The sequence below is a fragment of the Nyctereutes procyonoides genome, unplaced genomic scaffold (genome assembly GCF_905146905.1).
Source record: "Nyctereutes procyonoides isolate TBG_1078 unplaced genomic scaffold, NYPRO_anot_genome, whole genome shotgun sequence".
In the NCBI taxonomy this organism is placed as follows: domain Eukaryota; kingdom Metazoa; phylum Chordata; class Mammalia; order Carnivora; family Canidae; genus Nyctereutes; species Nyctereutes procyonoides.
Window position 1 is genome coordinate 32,532,737 of NW_026575082.1, and position 25,712 is coordinate 32,558,448.

Sequence of the window (25,712 nt, forward strand, 5' to 3'; positions counted from 1 at the left end):
TGATGGTCGGCTCCCTCTTCTTTGACAATATTCTCTTGTTGTCACTGCCTGTCAACATAGATATAGTGCCTCCTACTCCATAGGTTTCCTGATACTCTGTTTAGGAAGAGTTTCACACATCACAGTGTTGACCCTCTCTCCTTTTTCCACAGCAGTATCCATTTGTATTGGTCATCTCAGGCTGCCAAAAACAAACAAACACATAGACTGAGTGCTTTAAACATCAGATATGTATTTTCTCACAGTTCTGGGAGCTTGACACCTGAGAACAGGGTGCCAGTATGGTTGGTTTTGAGTAGGACTCTCTTCCTGGCTTGCAGATAGCTGCTTGCGGCTGTGTCCTCACACGTGGTAGTGGAAGGAGAAAGACAGAGAGAGATCTCTTCTGCTTCTTAGAAGGCCACAGTCCTGTTGGATTAGGGCCCATCATGACCTCATTTAAACCTTGTTACCTCCTAAAGACCCTATCTCCAGACATAGTCACATGAAGAGTCAGGGTTTCAACATACTAATTTTGAGGGAACACCATCCAGTCCATTATACCAATAAAACGATGTCCTGTTCGAAAGGAGAGTCTCCAACTGGAAACACTGCCATAGGGAATTCTTATATTTATTTGGAAAGAAGAGAGCGATACTTTCTTTAATATCAACACATTTTCCCATCCCGCTTTCAACTTCCAAATAATGGCTTCTCAAAAAAAAAAAAAAAATCATGGAATAGGACATGTGATTAGAGATCATTTTTAGAATTTCCTTCAACACTTTATTGATGCTATAGAAGAGTAGTGAGAACGTTTACTTGCCGACAAAGTAAATCCCAACAAAAGAACTTGTGGAGTCTAGGCACGTGTGAAACGGCCTCCTCCTACTTCAGAGAGATTACCTCGGATCTACAGTTTTCATTTTTTATGAACTATCATTAAATGAACTAAAGTGAAAGGATGGAAGGTATTGCAGTTTCGCTTCTGACTTATTAATGAAACAAATGATGAGCAAGTTACCCAGTTTGAATTGAAAAATTAGATCATATTAGTAATAGAACCGGTAAACAGTTTAAGTTAAAGGTGATCTGAAGAATTTACAACTTTGGGAACTAAAAGCCTAAAAAAAGTTAGTATGAAATGTTGCTATATATGCACTAAAGGCTTTGTAAATACAGATATGACAGGAGGAACTTAAATATTTGTCGAATGAACACTTGTTGATTGATTACAGTTTCTCATTTACTAACTTACTAGGAAAATTGTTGTTACCCAAGATGGCCTTAGGACTGATTCCTTAAGTGTGGGTATCAACCTGAATGAGCAAAGGCATGGGAACCTGACTTAGATATACTCAGCAACTCTACACGGCACAATTCTCTTTTAATCCTCTGAAGAAATTTGCAAAAACAGACACCATTCCAGTTTATAGATTAGGAAACTGAGGTTCAGAGAAATTAAATGGTTTGAATAAATTCAAATGCAGGAAGTGCCTGTACAGCCTGGATTCTCTATCCAACATGCCCATTGCTTGAGTGGAGTTCTTTAAGGGGCTTCACAAAGATTTCTCCCCACCTGTCCTCCCAAAATAATCTTTCATTTCAAATACCACAGGCTCAGAATCCCATTTATAATAAGTTCCCTTGAGTTAAGGTACTGCCCTTTTTCAAGGGTGTAAGACGTTGAGCAAAGAAAGTGAGAGACATTGTGGGAATTTAAGATTCGTTTCCTTTTTTTTTTTTCTTTATTTATTTATGATAGTCACACACAGAGAGAGAGAGAGGCAGAGACACAGGCAGAGGAAGAAGCAGGCTCCATGCACCGGGAGCCCGACGTGGGACTCGATCCCGGGTCTCCAGGATCCGCCCTGGGCCAAAGGCAGGTGCTAAACCACTGCGCCACCCAGGGATCTCAAGATTCGTTTTCAGTAAGACCAACTGTGGAGAGCAGGGAGTGATTCAGGGCTGGATCCAAAGTGGGGCTTAGTTCCAGCATATAGGCTACCAGGAGATGCGTGGTAGGTGTGGGGGATGGCAGGGGGACCCAGGCAATCAGAAAGCAGTATAAATATCTTAGGGAATTAGCCACCAGTGGGTGGGGAATGCTCGAAACGGAGGTAGGAGAATAAAGATTCCCCGTTGGCAGTTTAGCCTACAGCTCTGCCTGTGTTGAATTGCTATAGTAAACCTTGTGCAAACTAGAGGGTTTTATTGTTCCGAGAGAACTCTGTTTTGGGAGGAGTGGAGCTCATGAGAAGTAACCATGCATATGCTCGCAAGACTAGCTCTGAATTTGATAAACATTTCTTCTGTCAACATGCAAGGTAGCTTTTCGTCTCACGTTTATAAGGGCCTTAAATTTTCTGTGAGAGGAGTATATTGATTCTCAAGAGATTTTGTAAAATTGCCCGAGACAAACTGCTTGTGCTGGTAGGCAGTTACATTAGCAATCTCTACCATCCCAAACACAGAAATCGGGAGAGAATGGGGACTTGAGGCATAACTGTTTAAGTTAAATAATCTTAACCACATAACCTGTATTGTCAGAAGAGGTCATATAGTCAAGTGGTGTAAGTAAGGTGCTTGGAAAGTGTTAGATTCTCAGGAAAGTGGTGGTGGGAAGGGAAAAAAAAAAGGACTAGATTCATGAGCACAGGACCATCTTTTTCTAGGATGGCCATACATCCCAACTATTGAAGGGACAGTCATTGGAAAATGATGGCCCTCGACCCAGGGAGGAAGCTGCAGCTTGGCCTATAAGTAAAGGTTCTGTCCTCCCTAAGGGCATCCTCTCTGGGGCCAGACAGAGCTAACAAGGCCAATGTGATGACCACAAATTTGCTTTCAGTCCCAGCGTGCATTTCTCGGGCTAATAAGTAGGGTTTGCTTGTTAATTGTAACTGCAGCTAGTGTCTCTGGATTCTGTTTTTCTATCCTGTCACAGAGCAGAGTCTTCATAGTTCCAGTAAGACACTCTTGCCCAGTGCCCCCTCACAGATCACTGTCAATATTCCATGTCGGCTTTGCAAGTTTGCACCGCGGGAGATGAAATCTGGTCCAGGCACCAAAGCCTAAACAACGTGGCCTAACCAGCCACGGTGGTGTTGGATGGCTGTTCCCCCAAAGCATTTGTGCTATGTGCATGTGGATTATGATTGACTCGTCTGTGATTTGAATTTGTTCATATTTTGTTCCGCCAGGAGTTTCTTATTGAAACAGCCTCCATAGACATGTGCCATCTATTTTATGAGTATTAGCCCTTAGCCATCTCCAGGAAAGAAGAGCAGCCGTCCTGCAACCAACTAACCAAACATAAGTCTGTCTTTCTGTTTAATGTTGTAGTCTCCAAACATCTAGTTTTAATTATGATGGATTTCCTTGCTTGTGATTCCTTTATTTAGTGAAGATAGTGTGGCAAGAGATATGGGGGGGGGGGGGGGGGGGGATGTATGTGTACACATGAGAATGCTAGATCAAGATTTTTACTTTTATAGTTTATAGTTTTGTATAAATCTGCTTACCATATAAGTAATATATTGGACACATGTGGGCTAGCATGATTTTTTAATTATCTTTGATATTTGCTTATGTGGCTAAATTCTAAAAATGTTAATTTTGTAATTAATTTCCAGCACATTGTTTGGAAACAGTGAATAGTTTTTGTTATAAATCACCCAAGAACTTAGATCACTACACTGCCTAGATGTGTCTTCCCACTTGGGTTTGGAAAAGTTATTTATCTTTGATTCCTATTTCCTTTCTCCTCAATTCTCTCTCTCTCTCTCTCTCTCTCTCTCTCTCTCTCTCTCTCTTTTAACATCATCTCCTCAATTCTCAATGTGGTTTATATCCAAGAATCCACAGAAATGGCTGTGATAAAATCAAATGATATTTTTTTCTGCTGTCATCCATATTAGCCTGGAACCATATCTCCCGTCATTTTGTTTTTTCCAGATTCTCCTCATTTCTTTCAACCTTCCTTTTGTCTACTGACATGTAGCCTTGGTATATGGCGTTTGGTTTGAGTTTCATCCTTTTCTCATGTGAAAGCATTTCTCCACTCCTACCATGCCTCCTGTGTAAAATACGCCACCACCTAGCTGGCCTTCCAGACTGGCTGTCCATCCATCTCCTAGAGTCCCCAGTGGTGTTTCCCAGAGTATCCTTTGTTGTCTATTAATTCTTAAGGTATATCCTTGGGGATGGGAGAGTCCTTGTTTCTTTAAGTGTTAAGTTTGAGAAACGATGAACATAATATTCCTATTACATAATAGGTGCTCAATAAATATGTTTTGAATAAACAGAAGAATGAATGAGTGTGCATATTTATAGGGCACACTAGCACGTACTTTGGGAAGTTCTTTAGGAAACAAATGTCTCGCTCTCATTAACTCAGCATTTACCAAACATGTTTTCGCACAGAACCTTCTCTAGTGTTACACAAAACACATCTTGTTAAAATTTCAGCCTCAGCTGTGCAACGTCATGGCCATACCCCTGGCCCTCCCTGTGTGGAGAGGGGCCGAGCTTCCTCAGCTCACTCTTCTTGCCTGCCCCACACGCAGGCCACTTTCCTTATTTCGGTTGCTAACATGCTCCTCCTTCTGCCTTGTATCAACTCTGGAATCATCTTTGACTGGTTATGCTGTCTTTTCCTTTAATCATCTGCTAATCTGCATCATTTTTCACGTGCTGTCTTCCAGATCTGTTTTGAGAAGCAAGACCATTGATAATCTCTGTCTCATGGACTCTTCTCTGTGGGCATTTATGAGACTCTATAGGTTGAACTCACTATATTAAGTACTTTAAAAAAAAAATCTCTCAAAAAGACATTTGTAAGCAGTGTCCAACCACGGTATTCTCTTCAGTAACACATGAATCCATACTAATGTCCTAAGTTTACTTGACTTGCTTTACTTTATCGCCTTCCTTTTGATTACCTCTCTTAGTCAGCTACACATACTCTAGCCTCTCAACTTCTTCAGAAATAAGCTAAGGTACCCAGAGCATTTCCTGCATTCGCCATCAATCTTAACATAATTTAAAGCTACTCTCAAATCTAGTGTTTCCAGATTGATCTGAATAAGGCCATTACTACAGGTTCAGCTCAGGGCTTGCGTGTTTGGATGTGGGGGTGGCAGGAAGAAGCAAATTTAGGTCTCGAAAATACCTACACCAGCTGCGTCTTGGAACATTGCCCAGCACAGTCCTGGGGTTTTGTGGCAGCGTCTCTGGAACCATGTTGGAGGACAGACGTGGTGAGGAAGGAAGGGCATTTGCGAGGAGAGGAGGCGGTAGGGAGGCTCTATTTGTGTTTCACAGATTGGTATTGGTTAGGAAAGAAATTGGGGGAGGGCCCCATGGCCAGTAACAGGTTGCAAATGATTACAGTAATCAGAATGTTTCTGAAAGTAAAAACAGGCTCCGATAGAGCTGAGAGACTCAGAAACAGGGAAAGATGTTCCACGAGTAAGGTGGGCAGTAGCATTTCTTTAAGAAAAATTGGGGGGTTATTAAAAAGGCAAATCTGGCGTAAGCTCTAAAAGACAGCTCACTGGTTTTCTTCCGACTCTTTTCTCTCCTTCACTCCTTATCTCAGGACCTTTTCTCTTCTCATTAACACCTCCACCAGAGTTGGAGCTCGGGAAGAGAAAGGAAGTGTTCAGACATGTGCCTATTTGCATACTCACTCTCTTGAGTCAATGCCAGGACAGCACATTCTGTCCAGTTCTATAGAAAAGCCAGTTTCACCCCATCAGTAAGGTATTATTTTCTTTTTTAGCATAGAACGGTTTATTGCCAAGCTTCTCTTAACTGTACATTACAAATAGTGTCTGATTAAGAATGTTCTGGATGGGTTAATTAGTGTGGTGACTATTATTAAGCAAACTGCTTGTTAGTATTATGCCTATTTGATCTTGGTATTGATGTGAAGTAATTGACCATAGAGCTACATTTAGAAAAGCTGGAATAAAGTTTTTTGATTTCTATTATAGCAATAAATTGTTTACATTAAACATGTCTATGAAAATATGAGTTTCATGGCACAGAGAATCAGAATAGACTCTGTGTGGGATGGTAGATGAGGATTGTTTTGTTTTGTTTTGTTTTGTTTTGTTTTAGAAATATTAATACATTTGTCCAGCTTGCTTCACAACCAGTTCTGCTAGAACAAAGTAGTAAAAAATTATTTCAGCTGACTACTGCCGAGTGTATGAATAATAAAGTGATTTTAACTCAACCTCACCTAAAGGACATATTTCCTTTTATTTATTTTTTTTTTGAGATTTTATTTATTCATGAGAGACACACAGAGAGAGAGAGAGGCAGAGACACAGGCAGAGGGAGAAGCCGGCTCCATGCAGGGAGCCTGACGTGGGACTCGATCCTGGGTCTCCAGGATTAAGGCCCCGGGCTGAAGGTGGAGCTAAACCGCTGAGCCACCCGGGCTGCCCCATATTTCCTTTTTGATTTAGCTAACTGGCTAAACACTTAATCTGGGTAACAATTCACTATATATAAACAGACTGTTAAGGAAAATATATGGGAAGATATTCTAAGCAAGGAAAGCATAGCATGTAACCACCTTCTTTGAAGTCCCGGATTATTATCTATATTATTTATTGGTATTTTGTCCAGTCCTATTATTAAGTTTCCCTCACTACACTATAGCATTTCCATAGGGAATTTATTCCATGAGCTAATAAATTATACCGTCAGGGAGTTTTTCTTGAAATTCAGCTTAAATTTTCCCTTTCTTAATTTCATCTCATTACTTCTAGTTATAACCCCCTTATACCCGGCTAAATAATTATTCTCTTCCCTTGGAGACTCCTATTATGTACCCCTCTACTTGTCACTTAACCAGGCTATTCATATTTAGCTCCTTTAATCTGTCCTCATAAATCAGTTCTTCCATTGCCTTAATCATTATTATTGCTCTTCTAAGAACTCTCTAATTTTCGAACATATACAGTCACAGGTGCCCCAGATGAAACCAGCATCTGCACAGCCCTCTGTCCCTGCAGACTTGGTGTCTTCCTTCTCCGTACAACACGATCCATAACGAAGTGGCATCCATTGGCTGGTCAGATCAGCACAGTCTCCTCTTGCCAAACTCCAGACAATCTCAACAGTGTTTTCCATGTGTCCTACTTACATTCAGGATTTTTTTCTTTTTCAATTTCAATTAGTAAGCTGAGTTTTTGCTTACTGCCCATATTTATGTTCGTCTCTTTCCATGTCCCCACTGACCACACCTATCAAGTCAGCCATCCACAGCCTGTGTTAACAGGGGATCCTGCTCCTCCAACAGGCCTAGCACCTTGCCCACAGAGACATTCCCTGTCAGTCACCGATTCCTGTTGTTTGCAACCCTGTAGCCAGTCTCCCATCCCTTTTAATTTGCAATTTTGCTCACATGCTGGCCAGTAAAATGCATTTTAGGAGTAAGATGGGTCATGATACTGTTTTCTAAGACGATGTTGGTTATGTTGTTTCAATGCCTGCTGATTTTTTATTTGTGAATCTTTCCTGCACTAATTTGTAATTCTGTTTAAGTCTTTCTTAAGCTCGCCTAGCATCCTTTATCCAACATAAACAAGTTTTTTCACTTGTTCACTTTCTCTCTCTCTCTCTATGGCTATCATAAGTAAATAAATAAATAAATAAATAAATAAATAAATAAATAAATAAATCTTTAAAAATAATTAATAAAAAATAAAAGTTAAGGTATTCTTGGTATGTCTGGCTGGTTCAGTTGGTGGAGCATGCAATTTTTGATCTTGGGGTTGTGAGTTTGAGCCCCCCGTTGGGTTTAGAGATACTTAAAAATAAAATCTTAAAAAATAAAGATATTGTCATGGTCTTTTTTTTTTATTTTTATTTTCATTTTTCTTTCTGCCTTTTATGGTGATTAGTGAGAACTTCCTCACTGATTTTTAGTTCCTTAGAATCTACTCAGTGTTTTGTATTTGTTTCAGGAAGAAAGTTGGTTAGTTCCCATAATAATTTTAGACCTGTGGGGTATGAAACTACAATGTGTATATGCCCAAGTTTCTTTATTTTTAAATCAAGATTAATGGATCATTTTATTAGGGCATATCTATTACCTGGGAGGGTTTTTATATATATAAGGTGATTTATCTCAAAGGGCTTTCTGAGACAAGGACAGAAGCCCCCCAAACAAGCTTTTTGACTCTGTAATGTACCCAGCACACTCCAGCTTGCCTTCAGGCCTAGGGAACATCCTCAGCCCCTCTTCCCTCAACACATTGCTTATACTTAGCTTCACCTCTACTCACCTCACTGGAAATAAATGTCCTCATCTAATGCTTTGGTGACACACCATGGACTCCACACCTGCCACCTGAAACTGATGTTTCCAACTTCACTTTTCTCTCCTTCTTCCCTCAGCTTTGTAAGAAATCTTGGTCTGTTCTCTTTTATAAGGCCTACTTACTTTCCCCCATGCCAAGAATCCCACGTGCTATGCTATTCTCCTACTTCTGTCTTGTAAGACTTTTCTGTTTCTTCAGGATCCAGCTCCCTTGCCTAGCAAGTGTCCCCAAGTAAACACTCAATGAATACCCCTATGTACAAGTACCCCATTAGGGAAAAGAGACCTTGCTTCTCCATTCCCCTCTCAATCTCTCTTTCTCTGCCTCTCCCTCTTTGATGCACACACTGTAACCTTCAGGCTGATTTCTGCCTGCTGTCTCCACGGGAACTACCCTTTGAGAAGCAAGTGATCTAAAAGCTCCTTGTTTTATCTGGTGCTCTGATACCTCTGCAATGCTCTATACCCCCTTTTTATGCATTTTTATGGTTTCTTGATTCCTTTCTTAGACATTCTTTTGAGGTTCTCAACTCACTTCATTAGGATGATGTTAATCTCTCAGATTCTCATTTTACTCTTCCAAATGTTCCTTATTGCTCTCCTTCCATGGTTCTTCTTCCTCATCTACCTCTTATATGCATATACTCTCCATTTCTTCACTTACTCAACAATCCAGGGAAGGGGTCAAGTCTCAAGACGGGCCTCAAGGATTCTGAGAAAGCACTTGTCGTTTGGCTTCAGTCTACCTCTCTGGACCTCTCACTCTGAGACCTGGCCCCACCCCCTTTGGATTGCTTGTTATTCCCTGAAGAGTTTATGTTCTTTCCCAGCCCTTTCCTTTGATCACAACATTGAACTTCCCCCTTCCTGCCTTTCAAAGTCCTTTGAGTAAAACCATCTTTAAGCCTTTACTGATCCCCAAGTCAGAATTAATCTCAAGTTGGAACATCCATTCTTTATGCATTCCAACACAGACTAGTTGGTCGTTCATGTCTGTTCTAAGCGCTACTGGTTTGCTCCCCAGTAGTGACTTCTTGATTTCATTTTATTTAGATGCTTCTATCAGTAAGTAACAGATGCCAAGCTCTGTATGCTAAAGCATTATAGAAGATGGGGGAGAAATTGCATTGAAAAAATATCCTTCAAGAAATATTCTCAAGGGATCCCTGGGTGGCGCAGCGGTTTGGCGCCTGCCTTTGGCCCAGGGCGCGATCCTGGAGACCCGGGATCAAATCCCGTGTCGGGCTCCCAGTGCATGGAGCCTGCTTCTCCCTATGCCTATGTCTCTGCCTCTCTCTCTCTCTCTCTCTCTCTCTCTCTCTCTCTCTCTCTGTGACCATCATAAATAAATTAAAAAAAAAGAAATATTCTCAAGTTGGATTTAATAATAAAAATGTGTATACAGGTACCCAGGCGTACAGAACAATGTTGTGAGCAGAAATGGCCAGTGTTAATCAAGGGAGTTTCAAGCATTTTTGTTGGGTAATGATTAAGTGTGGCTTGGAAATATGCATTGGGCCATGCAGTGGCTGGAAAATGTAAAATGGAACTCTACCAAGATGAGTGAAGGGAGAGTGATAAATCATTTCTCTACTCATATTTTTCACAGTATGTACAGTACAGGTTTTATAGCCACAGAAACTCTTTGAAAACCACTCAAAGACAATGGTGGTCTCATTTCAAAGTTTTGGACTTTCCCTGGATGGCTACTACTTTTGCACTTTCTCTGGAATGTTTGTTATGTGTTTATTTTTGTCAGTTTTCCACATCATCACTGCGTCCTTACAGAAAGGTAAAGGACAAGTTTTAAATAGTATTGCATTTCCTTTTCATAACAGATTCATGCCCAAGCACAAAACAATCCATTTACAGAAGATTCTCGGCCTTAAAGGAAGTGGTGGCACTGCTCCATCCGCGGCCCTTCCTTTCCAACACGAGCAGAAAGGTTCTGAGAATTTATTGAAGAATTTTAATTCAGAGTCTGGACCTTGCAATGCTGCACAACAAGAAAACCCGGGTAGCTCATTAACACAGGAGTCAGCCTTGAGAACGTGCAACTCATCAGATAATTCAAGCTCTCACCTGAAGGAAAATAAACAAAATACGACTTTTCATCCCTGTGACATTTTGGGTGGAACCGATGATCCGCAGAGACCACTGCACATCGTGTGGCCTCACAGGTGGTAAGTTTGGGATGTGCCAATTGAGTAAGAGTTGGAGACCGGTAACAGAGAATATAATTCTGATGGTGGAGTTAGTAAATTATTGTCCCTATAGCTGTAGGAAAAGACTGCTTTAGTGTGGTAGTACCACTAACATGGTACCAAGGTAGAAATATCTTTATATCCATATAGAAATAGTTGCATGTTTAGATTAAATTGGAATTACAGATAATCATTTGCAGTGATTTGCTCATCTAACAACAGCAGCTAGACACCTCTAGAAAATCAAATCCTGTTCAGGAAGTTTCAAACTATAAAAACAGGATTCCTTATCTATATGTCTATATATATACACACATGTATATGTGCTGTTATCATATGACTGTTTCATATAGACACCCTGTTAAAGCAATATTACCATTAAAACAAAACGATTTCCATTATTTCCTAATCTGTCCAGTTTCAACTGGGTGCCTTTATTTCACTTGTCATAAAATGTATCAGCACATTCGCAGCAGTGCCCCTGCTCCCAAATGCCTCTGTATCGTGCTAAAGCAAAACACTTTCCAGCGGAATCTCCTCTAAACAGGAAAATCAACTGCGGCGTGTAATCGTACCAAATACAAACTCATAAACTCAACCCTAGTTCCTATAAATTAGGATTTAAAGAGGTAAAATGTCCTGATAATCTTCTGGTATTAGGCATGAACATTTTAATCTAGTTTTTATTCCTCCCAGTTAGTTTAATCTGCATGTGGCCTGATTAGAGTTCACTTCCCCCCACAGATTATGGTCTCTTTATTGCAGAGATGCTGGGCTGATCATTAGGTCCGATTTTCTGAGAGCAACTGTTTACAGGTGAAGTAATAAGCACACCACACCGGCCAGGCAAAGCTCCTTTGCCGGGGATTTGACTTCCAGCACATTAAAACTCCAGAAGCTCTCCCAGTTGATCTGCAGCATCTGGTACCTAAAGGGATTTTCATCTTGGACTCTAAATGTATGAACGCAAAATTTGGGGATTGAAAGTTGTTGTGGAATGTGTCTTTGGGTTTGTCCGTTCAACTTCACACTTCCGGCATACCCTTTGTATGAGGGTAACTTTTCTTTTAAAACCGTATTTTACTTAGAAGGGGACGCTGTTCGACATTCTTGTGTGTTATTTTAAAATGAATCGGGTCTGGATGAGATTAACCTGTTTCAAGGTAAAATAGGTGTCATCATTCTCTCGGTCCTGGAAAGCTTTTCCTTTTATTCTGCTAACCTTTGGTTGCCTCCGAAGTAATACCTATTGCAAGAAAATCAGTTCTAGAAAGTTTGGTTCTGGGTTAGCATGGAAATGCAGAATTAAATTTGTAGGCTCCTACTACAAAGCAGCATACTGATATGGGGGGAAGAGTGAGAACCACATTATTATCCAATCCTTTGCACAAAATAAGACAGAGCTATGTTAATAAAATTAACAATATTAAATTGAATAATTCCCTCTCTTCCTTTGTATATTTTTGCTTTAATTTAATTTAATTGCCTAAAGTTAGTTGCTTAAAGAGATGCAGCATTATGTTTGTGCACATTCTTATTGTTAAAGCTAAATTATTTTTAATTTGGAGGAGAGGGAAAAAAAGCCGCATCAGCAAGAGTAAATGCCAAAATATAAAAGTAACACATTCATCCTTACGGGTAATATAGTAGAACATTGGAAACTTGGAGGTTGCCAGACACATAGCTAACATTAGGGCTAATTTTGAAAATCTAGCGTGCAGTCAATTTTACTGATGCCTGGGGACATACAAGGTAGAAGCTGACAAGAGAACTAATTTTGTTTGGGTTATTTACTGCTATGCATCATCCGCGGGTTCCCGCCTGACACACAGCTATATGAAGGGGGATATTATCACACACTCAAAATTTATGTTGACATTCGATATTTGTTCAATATGTCAGCAGTATTACTTTCATAATCAAAAGAGTAAGAAAAAGAGAAAAGAAAAGCACTTTATGCTCATATAGATATATCTTTTTAATAACAGTCTATAAGGTTAATATAGTTTACCTTTGAGAGTATACAATGAAAACAAGCAGGGTTAGGAGGGGAAATGACAGAAAGCATCAACCCGAGCTGTTTGTTTGCCATTACCTAAGCGAGCCATGTCAGCTCTCTGGCCCGCGTCTGATAGCTATTTGTTGTACAGAGAGCACAGCATAAAAAAAAATATCAAACTCTTAATACTATTGTGTGCCCATAACCATCTGTCACTGCTAGCCTGGAGATGAGAGGAAGATTACGAGGAATAAACACTGAGCCGCCGAGCATTGGTAAAGCCTTCGGGCAAAAAACTCTTGTGAGGACATCAAAGACATTCTAATTCCGAGGCAGTCAAGGATTACAGTGTGTAACCTGTGCTGACAACAGATAAATGACTGGCAATATTGTGCCAGAGCTGTTGGGTCCTGCATGGAGTACTGATGATGATGATGATGATGTTATCTTGCAGAATGGACTCTGCTGGGATAATTTTATGATAAAACACTTTTTTCAAATGCCACTGGGTCTAGGCAGACATTTACTAGCTACAGGGGTAGCAATCAGTTTCTTCAAAATTTACTGTTCTAAGCCCATTAGAGTTCCAACACAGCAAGGCTCTTCAATGAAAATCTAAAACGCCTATATTTTCTTTAGGAGAATATATGCAAATGTCGTGAGCTGAACTCCTACCCTTTAGTGGTAGATGCTTTATCATCTGATTTATGTAAATTTGCTCATAAAAATACAGTTTATTTTTAATTGGTGAATATGAATTAGAAAATTAAGATTCTGGCTCAGCATTCGTCAGACATGCCCGGTCACAAGCACACATTTATTTATACCTCTGATGGCCTGGGTAGAAATCCTAGAACGGACCGGTCGATACGAACTGTATCCTCAAGGAGACCATTGGTCAGTACTAGAAATGACCAGGGTTGGATTTGCCGGCTCAACCCTCTTAGTTTGGGGCCTCCCCCACCTCTATCTACACCTCCCTCCTTCTTGTCCTTATCGGGAGCTAATTAAACTACCTGCTCGAGGCGGGGTTTTCTTTAGAGTAGCCTGCGGGAAGCTCTGCGGCCTGGCCTGTCGCCTTTTTGCCTTGGCCACTTAACAGAGAGAAGGGACTTAAGGAGAGGGAACACAGGGATGATTGTTCCCCCTGTAAACAAAAGGGAGAAACGGCCACCAGAGAGGGCAACAGGATTCTCGGAGCCTGTCATTACCTTGCCCAACAAAACAAAAATAAAGGCCTCCTCCTTATCATAAAAAATATGCCCATGAAATCATGCCGTTGCAGTCGCCAACTCTAAAAATGAAGTGATGCTGACCTCATTGTGTTAGTTCCACGCCGGGATCATGAATGGTCTAAAATATAGTGTTAGCCTCTAACATATCTCGTACTAAGTCAACCAAATGTAGAGCCTCCTTGCTAGGATATGTATCAAAATCAAAAGTGACATTTTCTAGAAGATACATTCTGGCTTTAAATCTGTGTTAAAATGTCTGTGCATGAGAACAGGCCCTTCACTGCAATGCTTGCCCCCTCTCTTCATTCTTTCTGAATCTGAGCTTGTCAAGGATTATAGTGTGCAACCTCTGCTGACAGTAGATAAATAACTGACAGTATTTTAGCAGAGTTGCTGGGTTCTCTGCAGAGTAATTTGTTTTCTCCCTTCTACCCAATCTTTAGTGTTTTGTTATAAACATCTGTAGCAAGGCATGGTTAATAGCAACGACTTAGAGAGAAAGACCTGTAAAAAATACACTGCAATTGGCAACGCCTTTTCTTAAACCCATTTTCTTTGTAACTATTACAACGTTTAAATATTCTCTTGATTTTAATGGGCACCGAAGGCGTACTGCTGGAGGGACAGAGAAAATAAGTTTACAAGACGTTGAAAGATAGCACTCTTAAGGCTGCGGTTCTCAAACTCCTTGATCTAAAGACCCCTTCGCGCTCTTAAAAATGACTGGGACACTGTAGATCTCTCTCTCTCTCTCTCTCTCTCTCTCTCTCTCCTTTTAGAGTTACACCTATCAATATTTAGCGTATTAAAAATTAAAGCTAAGGGAAAACTTTTAAAAATCTACATTAAATCATTGAAAAGTAATAGTGAAGAACCACATACGTGTTAATATTAATGTGTTCTTATGAAAATAACTACTTTAGAAAGCAAAATAATTAGCGAGAAGAGTGACATTATTTTATATTTTTGTAAATCTATAATCTCTGAGTAGAAGAGAGTTCGATTTTTATATCTGCTTAAGTATTCAATCTGTTGCAATATGTTGTTTTGGTGGAGGTTTCGGAAGAAAATTCTGCCTCACAGAGAGAATTGGAAAAGGAAAGAGTGTTTTAATGACCTGCTCAGATTATTGCAGGTATCCTTTGCTGCTACTCGGCAAGTAGGAGTTTCTCAGAGATCTCCGAGATTAGACCACTCAGTGGCTCTTCATACTCTCTTACTTGGTGTCTAAATGGATTTTGTAACATCGCGCATTGGTCACTTGGAAAATACGTGATTGATGAATTGTGCAGATCTTCCAAGTATTGACAAAATTCATTATTTCAGAGAATCAGGTTGTTAATATCACCACTGAGATCAGCGGACTTTTTGATTATTGGGAAGTTGTCAAGCTCACGGTGTAGATACACTTTTTCCAGAATTCCAATTTTCAATTAAAATCTTGAATTTATCATTGCAACAAATATTATCGGTCGTTTTCTTGAGGAGACGTGTTCACGTGGCTCGTATTTGAGAAAATGTCTGCCAAATACACAAGGCTAATTAACCATGGTTGGCCTATAAGTTCTTAGAAGCAAAATTAGTGTTTTGTGAAAAAAGCAACTAGTCCGCTCATAACTCAAACAATCATACAAATACTGTTTCTTAAGACAACCAGTGTGTCCTGGGACACAAAGATGCAGTGTGTGTATTTCCAGTTTATAACATCGAATATTAAAAGAAGTCTCTTGAAGGGAGGAAATTTAATAAAATTAGTAACTTTAATGCTTCTTCAAGGGCATTCTTAAGTGAAACGATCTTTTTTTTCTTTTACTGCAAGTGCAGGTGGTCAAGAATGCAATGACTACTAGTTCAGTTTGGTGCCACTGCCTTGAATCACCCTGAGGTCCCAGAACCCTTTTGCATCAGTGTTTCTTCACTATTGAGGCATGTGTCAACACAGTGAAGAAGGCAAATTACGTCTTAGTATTATTGTAAAAATAGTTTGACTTTGCAGACCCCATGAAAGGGCTTGAATGTCCCCAGGAATCACTGCGGCGCTCTTGAGAACCACTGTCAAACAGAACTGATAATGACATATGTACAAATATGTCTGCTGCCAGTCATTGGATTGCCTAATTTTTAGTTTTCACAGACTCCTTTTTTCTTGCCCTGAATGTTAATATATTAACATGTAGGTTTATATGGCATGTGGATATTGGGGTTTCACAGTTGGTGGAAACAAGTGTTCATCATATATAAGAGCACTTTTTCTCAGACCAAAGAAGATTTGTGTCAAAATGGGCTCAGTAGTCAGGAAGCAGTAGGAGAGATCTCCAACACAAATTCTATTCTAATCTGAAAGCCCCTCTGCGTGCCTCATAAGTGGGTGTGTTCTGGTTAAGAAAGATCAGGTGCAAGTGGCCTGTGAGGCACGTTGAGGAGTTTGAAATTGTTAAGAGTAGCAATGGTGGTAAGTTCCACCATGACTCCATTACATGGACTATGGGAAAATTGTCAGAGCTTTTCACTTAAAGTGGAGTGACTTTTTATGAGCTATATGTTACTTGCAATATTTTCCGTAAAGTAATGATAAAACAATTTATGCAATGTTGATTGTGGTTAAGAGTGTAAATTTGGAAAGGAAAAGGCTCAGTCATTGAGAAATAAAAACAGATTTGAAGCATACTTAGGTAAATCATATACTGTAATATTGAAAGAATTTGACATATTTTTAGAAACTTTGGCAACTTCTAACTGAAAACAAATGATTGATATAAAATGGAAAATTGTACTTTATTACTTAAGAGTAAAATAAATTACTTTTTTTTTCCATTCTTTGACTCTCTGAGGTTTAAAAATACAACTTTGAAAACAAAATTGATGACTGCCTTCTGAAAAGTGTATGTTAAGTAGATTGGATGTTATACTTTTTGATTTTCTTGTTGTCCAGGTAACTTGGGGAAAGTTTAGCAAATAGATTGTCTTAAATCTTTCAGGTCTCATTGGTGATTACTTAAGAATAGGATACATGTGGAGGACAGTCTTCAGGTGCCACAGCAGGATAAGAACTGAGAAGCAAAGTGTTAGATTTGGGACACCAATGTTCTCTTTCTATTTCAGTGTTATGCATAAATCTGTTTTTCTTTGGGAGAAATGATTCCTCACAGAATTGTAGTTCTGGAAAAGATGATCATGTGGTCTGGCCACCTGCCTTTCAGCATACTCCACCAAAGTGAGACCTATGAGAGTCCATCTTACTTGTCCTCATCTCCAGAAAAGATGATGCCCCTACATGCCTTCCAGTAGCACTATTCATTTTCACAGTTAAATATCTTTGATGTAAGGAATTGATTATAGATATATTCTCAATTCAGTGCTAAGCTCTCTTCAGTTATATTTCTTAGCCTATGGGTATTTTTGTTTGTGTGTTTGATGATATTGGTTCGTTGGTTGGTTGGTTCGTTGGTTTTTGTCCTTAAAACATCTCAAGTGAACTCTATCACTTAAAAAACAAACAAACAAACAAACAAACAAACAAAAAAACTCTCCAGAGAACTTTATCAGAGTCTTTGAAAAGTTGTAATCAAATACCTGGCTTAGATTACAATGTGTTACATCACTTGCTTAATTTGTCTTCTAATGTAGTACTATCAGATGAACCTCTGGGAATCTGGTACAAGATTTTTAATTAGTAGGAAAACAAATGCTGAGAAATTAAAATGTATGGCCAAAAAACATAACCTTAACAAAATTCCATTTATATTTTCTAAAATTCCACTCCTAGATGCCTTGCTACTTTCCAAACTATTGAACATATGAAAAATATAATAAACTGAGCTCTGGTTTCTCCTTGCTTCTTGGGCTGTTTCTAACTTTCCCACATACCACATCAGCATGAAGAACATTCACCGAATGGTCCTTACTGTCTTAGTGTTACTATCTCTAGAATATCATTAACTAAAGCTCTTGTTATCCTTTTCTTCCAAACAGGGTTAAAAAGATATCTAAACTTGGCTCCTTAAACATACTAATTGGTGCAAAAGATGCTATTTGATTATGGTATGCTTATGACTGTCATCTTCAACCATTCAAGACCTATGTCTGCTTTTGCTTCATTCTATCACAAATGTTTTGATAAAATCCTTGCACCCTATACCCCACTGATTTATTTAATACTGCAGGTCAGGAGTGATTGAGTTGGGAAGTAGATAGCTAGGTCATATGTATAGATGACTGAGCAGATGAACGATGGATGGCTAAGTAGGTAGATAGATTACCTGTTTACTACATATATGTATGTCATATATGTGATGTGGGGGGGGTAAATATATTTCTCCTTCCAAGTCACCAAACCTTTCTTTTTATGGTCCCTGTTGACCTGATCCCTATTTAGCACACTTTTCCTCTTTTTTTCAGGATTTAATATCCCTCCTATTGTTCTTAATGTATGGTGTTTTCTCTTTTCATGACCGTAATTACCATTATATCTTTTTAAAGATGCCCTGAAATCCTCTGCCTTCCACAGACAGGTGCCCTGATTTCAATTCCAGTGATGTGTGAATTCCCCTGCCTGTGAATTTTCATGCACTGAGATCACAGTGCAGTCCACTGCACCACATAAGCGTGTAACAAAACTGCACTTTCCACACTGCCTCATCTCATGTTTTAAGTGGTGTCGTTTGGTTTAGCCTAAAGTACTCCAGGATACTCTCCCTGGAGATTTTTTTCAATAGCATCTGGCTGGAATACCGTAGGATATGTAGAATATTTACTTGATGTTACGTAATGTTGATGACGATGAATCCTAGGGTGACTCTGGTGATTGCCTCTTACTCATTCAGTAAGTCCAGTTGAGGACGAGTTTCTCATCCTGAGAAGAAAGAAATGAAAATATAAAAGGCTTCAATTAACCAAATGGCAAGTGGAGATGGTCATGGGATCAGCATTGCTTTTACAAAACATATGTTTTGTTTGTTTTAGATTTGGGTTTTTTTTTGGGGGGGGGAGAGGGCTAGTGAAATGCCTTTATAGGAGTTATAAAGACAAATCTCTCAGGACTTTGTTAAAACGGAATCATTCATTTTAACAGAAGGGTAATAGAAAAAGTGTCATTATGTTGTTTGGGAAGAAGGGCTCAAACTGGTTAAAACCAAAATAATTTCTTAGTTATCACTGAAAAATAAATCCAGAAGGGAAGATCCTTCTAGGTTATTTTTTTCACCTACCCATCCGCCATCGTCCAGATGTGTGAACCATTTTAAAACAATTCATTGAAATTACTTTCTAAACTGTTAACAATCCCAAGTGAATGAGAGTCTATGGCTTTTCTGAGTTATCCAAACTAAGGTTCAGTGTCCAGATTTTTCTTTCTTTCTTTCTTTTTTCTTTTCTTTTTTTTTTTTTCTCAATCACACCAAAGAATTCTAAGTTAGAATAGCAATAACTATTATAAAATATGTAAGGGTTTTTTTTTTCCCCTTGTATCATCTTATTGGCTATGCAACTAATTAGCTATTTCAGCACTATTCAGGCTAACATCATTTGTTGGTTAAACAAAAGAAGGGGAAATTTCAGAAACACAAAGAGCCGAAATGTTTGAGATTTGTTCTTACTCAGATGTATACCTCATAGTGCCTATCTCCTGTTGAAGGAAATAATTTATCGTGATCTTAGTCAAAAGCATTTCTCTCTTTGCTGTCCTTTTTTATTAATTTAGATATGTTTCTAGGATGAGAAATGATGTTACTTCTAATTATGGTTACATGTAGTTAATTTCCTTCTTTTTCCTAAGCTTGGTGTGAAAGGCAGTTTCCTCCAAAAGAGGGGTGGGAGGGGGATGGGGGGGAGCTGGTTACCGGGAGGGGAGAATACTGATAGAGCTGATCTTCCTGTTGCCTTAGCAACAGATTTATTTATTAGGGGTTGAAATGACATGAGTTAATATACCGCATACCTGCTGATCGGCAAACTCCCCTATTTCAGCTGCAGTTGACAATTAAGTCCTGGACAGCTACAGCCAGGGGTTAATGTTCCTCATTAGGAGAACTAGGTCATTACTGGGAAATCAAGGCACTTAAGGCAGCATGGGTAAAATACAAAATTCAGCATCCAGACGAGTGAGGCTTTTTTATGTTAATTAACCTTATTTTCCTAGGTTTAAAAAAATCTTATATGCACATGACAGTGGATCAATTAATTGAAAAAAAAAAGAGCTAGTTTACTTTACTCTGAGTTGTCTTCATTTCCTTTGCAAGGATTTCATTATTTTATGGAAAATTCTTATGTCTATATGATGAGTAAAAAGGGTATTAAAATTAAGAAGGGAATCATCATGGAAATCAGCTTTACCACAAGGGAATGAGCAAATAAAAGCCTTGGAAATGAAAATAAATAAGCTTTGCTAATACCTCACCTAAGGAGCAGAATATAAGCCCATCAGAGCTGGGAGATATTTAGAGGCACTTCTTTGCTTCTTTATTAAGCAGTTACATAGTTATTTGACCTTCAGAAACTGAAACTTTGGAAAAGTGATTCCAAGTGGTTTGTAAACATTCTATTTGCAGAAAGCGTGTAGCAGTTTAACAAACAATAACTTTCCAGTTCATAATTGGCTTTTTTTTAATACCAATAAAATTAGATACATTAGTTGAAAGTTTTTATTAAAATGTCTGAGTGGGTGTTTTTTTCCACTTGATAAGTTCATAAATAATGTATCAAGCCCCTTCTGAAAGCTTTGTTTTCTTATTTCTTTAAAGAGCCATTATGTTGAAAGGGGGGTATTTACAGAGTCGAAACAGATTTATTGCCCAGAATCCTCTTTTATCTTCATTTCGGTACTATACCTCCACTGAAGCCACTTCTGACCAGTTCTTTCACTTCTGGTAACTTTCTCTGTGTGACATAGACCAAAACGAAAAGGTGCTCTTTCCAACTGTATCCCCTGAACCACTTTGTCCGCTCACCAGAAAAATCTGAATCACTGTGATTCTTCTCCCTCTACCCAAACACTATAAATGATTGGTTGATTGACTTCCAGTCAACCTATTTCCAGAGACTTAGTTTAGAATTCCTGTTGTCCCTTTCCCCCTCATGGAAAAAATGCACAACTCTCCTTTAATTGATTAGCTCTCGGTGATTCAGTATATATTTTCACCTCCTCCCCACGATTGTTCTCCTGTTATCTAAGTGGGACGAGGCTCTTAGATGACTTCTTTAGAAAATACCATTGTAGGGCGCCTGGGTGGCTCAGTCAGTTAAGTGTCTGCCTTCAGCTTAGGTCATGATCTCAGGATCCTGGGATCGAGTCCCACGTCAGGCTCCGGGCTCGGCGAGGAGTCTGCTTCTCCCTCTTCCTCTGCCCTTCCCCCCATTCATGCTCTCTTTCCCTCTCTCTCTCATATAAATAAATAAAATCTTTAATAAAAGAAAAGAACAGAAAATACCATTCTGGTGAACCTCTATATCATATATATTGCCACTTATCATCTGACTTAACATAACATTTATGCATTAGATGGCACCTGTCGGGCTGCTTCCTTCAAAAAAGCATTTCCACTCTGAAATTAGATGTGATTCTTACACAACAGCCTCTTTTTACCTACCCTGACCAGTCCTTGGTTACTAACGAGTTCTCTCAAAGAAAAAATTGTTTCCCCTTTTCAGAATCAGCACCCGAGAGCTAGAGTTATAGAATAAGGGGATATGGAAGAGACTCTTAGCTATTCCCCAGATTTCTTTCTCTTTTTCTTGGGAACACGGTTGGACTGCATGTTCCAGGCTCCATTGCAACTTGGCATGGCTTTATGACTAGGTCTTAGCCATTAAGTGTAAGCAGATGTGATGTGGGATACTTGAGGGCCCCACTTCCAGGTGGAGCATAAAAATATGCCACCCACAGTACCCAATGAACTCTCCCTTTGGAAGGGGCAGACAGAGGAGGTGTCTTGTTGAAGACAGCAGTGCCTCCACTGGCTTGGGGCCTTGAATGACCTCTAGAAGAAGTCTGCCCTTTTGATCTGTCAACCTGACTTTATTTTTTTTTTTTAAGATTTTATTCATTCATGAAAGACAGAGAGAGAGAGAGGGGCAGAGATACAGGCAGAGGGAGAAGCAGGTTCCCTGCAGGGAACCTGATGTGGGACTCAATCCCTCGTCCCCAGGATCACGACCCAAGCCAAAGGCAGGTGCTCATCTGAGCCACCCAGGGGCCCCAACCTGACTTTATAATGAACCATTATGCTTGTTTTTTTTTTTTTTTAAATCCCCTTCACCTATCATATAAGTCATTTTTAATGTAGCCCACGTCCCTACCTTAATGAGTGCAGACAGCTAGTACAGTAATCCAGCAAATATGGCAGTGGTTTGACTTGAGAAGTAACAATGGAGGATGTAAGGAGCGGCCAGGATCTATTTTAAAGATTTTGGCCTAGGTGGATATATACAGGTGCTATTTACTGAGATGTGGATATATGTAGGTACTATTTGCTGAGATGAGAACGCTTGGGGAAGAGAAGGTTTTAAAAAGTTTGCCTTTGAATATATTAAGCTAGAGATACCTCTTAGAATGCTAGTGGAGATTTCCAGCTGGAAGCTAGATGAACAAGTCTTTTTATTCAGATGAACAGTCAGGCCAGAAAACAGAGATTTGGGAGTTCATCGGCATGGAAATGTTCAATTCCTATAAAATATTTAAAAATTTTGGATTTTAAGTACACTTTTAAAGTTTCTTCATTTTCAACATTAAATCTACACTAATTCTGTGGGCAGCAGTTGCAGCTTGGTTATAGGGTAGTGTAGTAGAGTCTGGTCTCTCTACAAGTCCTGGGCCTCAGTTAACCAGCCTTGTGTGTGCCTTTTAAGCCAGTTACCTAGGCTCCAGCTTCAGTTTTCTTCTTTATAATATGGGAATAATATTAACACATTATACAGTTGTTCTGAGGGTTAGGGGAGATGATATATGTAAATAAGTCACCACAGTTCCTGGCATAGAGTAAGCATGTAATAAGCATAAGCTATTATTATTAGTAAATAATACAGACTGCTTCATTACCTCACAAAGCACTGTCACTTTTGACCACTGTCTCTTATTGGTTAAAATCAATTTTTTTTTCTTAACTCTCCTAGAAAAAGAAAAGAAAAGAAACAGCTAAATAAAGTCGTCTTTTTTTGTCTTCATTTTCAGCCTACCCAAAACAAGTACATACTGTACAGAAAAATGGAATTAAGCTACAGAGCACACACTTGTAAGGAGCAGCATCTGCCTTGTAAATGAAGTCTATAAAAGGCTACCAAATGTCCCTTCACATTTTTATGATTGTTAGGGTATTACTAAACCTGGATGGAAAAATGTTTTTTGAGGCTCTTACATCAAGCACCCACACTGTCAATATCACAAATTATTTCCGTTTTTTACAAGATGGCTGCCCTGCGGCTTCCTTAGGAAAGGCAATGCTATTTTAGCAGGAGTGATATAGTTTTAAAGATGTGATTTGGTAAGAAGCACTTTCTACCTTTATAATTGTCACATTTTTAAGCACATGCCTTTTAAAAACAAAAACAAACAGCTTTAATGGGATATAATTTATATATCACAAAATTCACCCATTTTAAATATGCAATTTAATAGTTTTTAGTAAATTTGCAGACCTGCGCAGCCATCACCACAATCCAGCCTTAGAACATTTCCATCACTACAGAAGGAATTCTTCTGCCCCTTTTCAGTCATTCCTTGTTGACCCTGACCCCGTGAAACCACTAATCTGCTTGCTCTCTCTGTAAATTTGCCTCTTCTGGACATTTCCTATAAATGGAATCATACAGTAGGGGGTCTTTTGCTTCTGATTTCTGTCACGTAGAACAGTGTCCTTGAGGCTCATCCGTGTTTTGGCGTGTATCAGGAGTCTCTTCTTCCTAATGCTGAATAATACTCCACTGTATGGATATGACGCATTTTATTTATTCATTCATCGTTTGGTAGACATTTGGATTGTTCCTACTTTTTTGACGATTGTGGATAATATTCCTCTGGACGGACTCTTTCATAGAAATCTTTGTGTCGACATACGTTTTCATTTATCTTGGGTAGATACCTAGGAGTAGAATTGCTAAGTTGTTTGGTAAATTTATGTTTATTTTTTAAGAAACAAGCAGATTGCTTTTAAGAACACTGAGTAATAACTCTTCCTTCTGAGGTACATTCATTCATTTCAAAATATTTTTGAGTTTCTTCTAAAGCTAGACACCGTACTAAGTACTAGATATAGGCGACTCTTTTTTTTTTAAGAATTTATTTATTTACTTATTTGAGACAGAAAGAGAGAGAGAGAGAACACGAGTAGGGGGAAGGGCAGAAGGAGAGAGAGAAGCAGCCTTCCTGCTGAGCAAAGGAGCCCAATGTGGGGGCTCAATCCCAGGACCCTGAGATCATGACCTGAGCTGAGGGCAGATGCTTAACCAACTGAACCACCCAGGTGCCCCTAGGCAACTCTTCATTATCCACTGTAACTGGAAGGAAATGTAATCTGGATATTTCAGATCCCCTCCTTATTCCTAAACCTAATATTGGGCATTCTTTCAAGCATCAAGCATCTTCACAAAAATTCTATGATCTCACTAGACCTATTATTCTAAACATGTACCTAGCATGTATATGATAGGTAGTTGCCAGGAATTCAAAGAAGAAAGGCAAAATACTCTGCTCTTTAGGGGCCCACAGTCCAGGAAGGGAGACAAGTTTATAATGCTTGCATATATTCTCAGCGTCTTTGCGTTTTCAAAAATATAATATCTAATTCAGACTCCTTCTTTTCCCCCCTAAACTCCTATTTATAAATAGCGCACTAATTCCCTTCACTCTGGGCTGCAAATGATTATCTTCTTTGATTTCTCATCGCTTTACTCTGTTAGCTTCATATGGCTACTATAACAACATATTGCATACTTGACAGCTTAGAACAATAGAAATTTATGCTCTCACAGTTCTGGAGCCTGAAGCCCAAAGTCAGTATCACCTGGCTAAAATCAAGATTGTCAGTAGGCCTCACTGCCTCCAGAATATCTAGAGAAGAAACCATTCCTTACCTTCTCCAACTCCTGCCAGCTGCCATCCTTGTTCAGGTTATGGCTACCTCACTCCATCCTCTTCCTCTGGGGTCCTCCTCTTCTGTCTGTATCAAATCCACCTTTCCTCCTTCTTTAAAAGATGGATACATGTGATGCACTTAGGACCTAGCCAGATATTCCAGGATAATCTCCCAATCTCAAGATCGTTAACCACATCAGCCACATCTGTACAGTCCTTTTTTGCCATATAAGGTAACATTAATAGTTTCTAAGGATTAGGATGTGGAGATCTCTGGAGCGGAGGGTTGGGGGGGGTAGGTATTCAAACTAATATAAACTGCAAAAAAATAAATAAATAAATGAAAATTAAAAATAAAAAAATAAACTGCATATGCAGTCAATATGAAGTCTTTCATTCATCCATTCAGCCACTCATTTAATATTTCTTGATCATAATATTACAGAATTAAGTCTTGAGGATACAGTAGTAGGGAAAAGTTCACACAAGCAGTCCTTGCCTGCCTGGAACTCATAGCAGACCTTAATCAAGTAAAATTTGCCTCAGAGAAGTGTTACAAAGGAGAGATGGAAAGACAGAATGACGTGTAGCTTTTTTGTAGACATACTGCACATCCATTATAAATGCTTTAAGCAATGCTGAAAATTCAAGACAAATTAGAAGTCTACCATAAATAGGTATAATTCTCCTTTTTGATATTTCTTTCCTTCCACCTTTCTATCTCATAGTTTGGAACTTATGTACTATTTTGCTTTCTTTAAAGTTAGTACCCTAGTGGTTTTAATATTCCTCAAAAATTGCCTTGTTGGTGGCAAGTTCATCTCAAAATATCTTTCATTTCTCTATTATTCTTTGAGGACATTTTTTTCTGAGTATGCAATTCTGGGTTGAG

At 39.1% G+C, this 25,712-nt stretch overlaps 1 protein-coding gene across 9 annotated transcripts in view; it reads left to right on the top strand.

The window, feature by feature from the left end:
* LOC129514591 (glycosyltransferase-like domain-containing protein 1) overlaps nucleotides 1-25,712 on the top strand; it is a 388,336-nt gene that overhangs the window by 313,604 nt on the left and 49,020 nt on the right. For all 9 annotated transcript variants that reach the window (XM_055333308.1, XM_055333313.1, XM_055333309.1 and 6 more), the window contains one exon: nucleotides 10,159-10,503. In XM_055333308.1, the coding sequence (XP_055189283.1) occupies nucleotides 10,159-10,503 (345 nt within the window). The remainder of the gene's footprint in view (nucleotides 1-10,158; nucleotides 10,504-25,712) is intronic.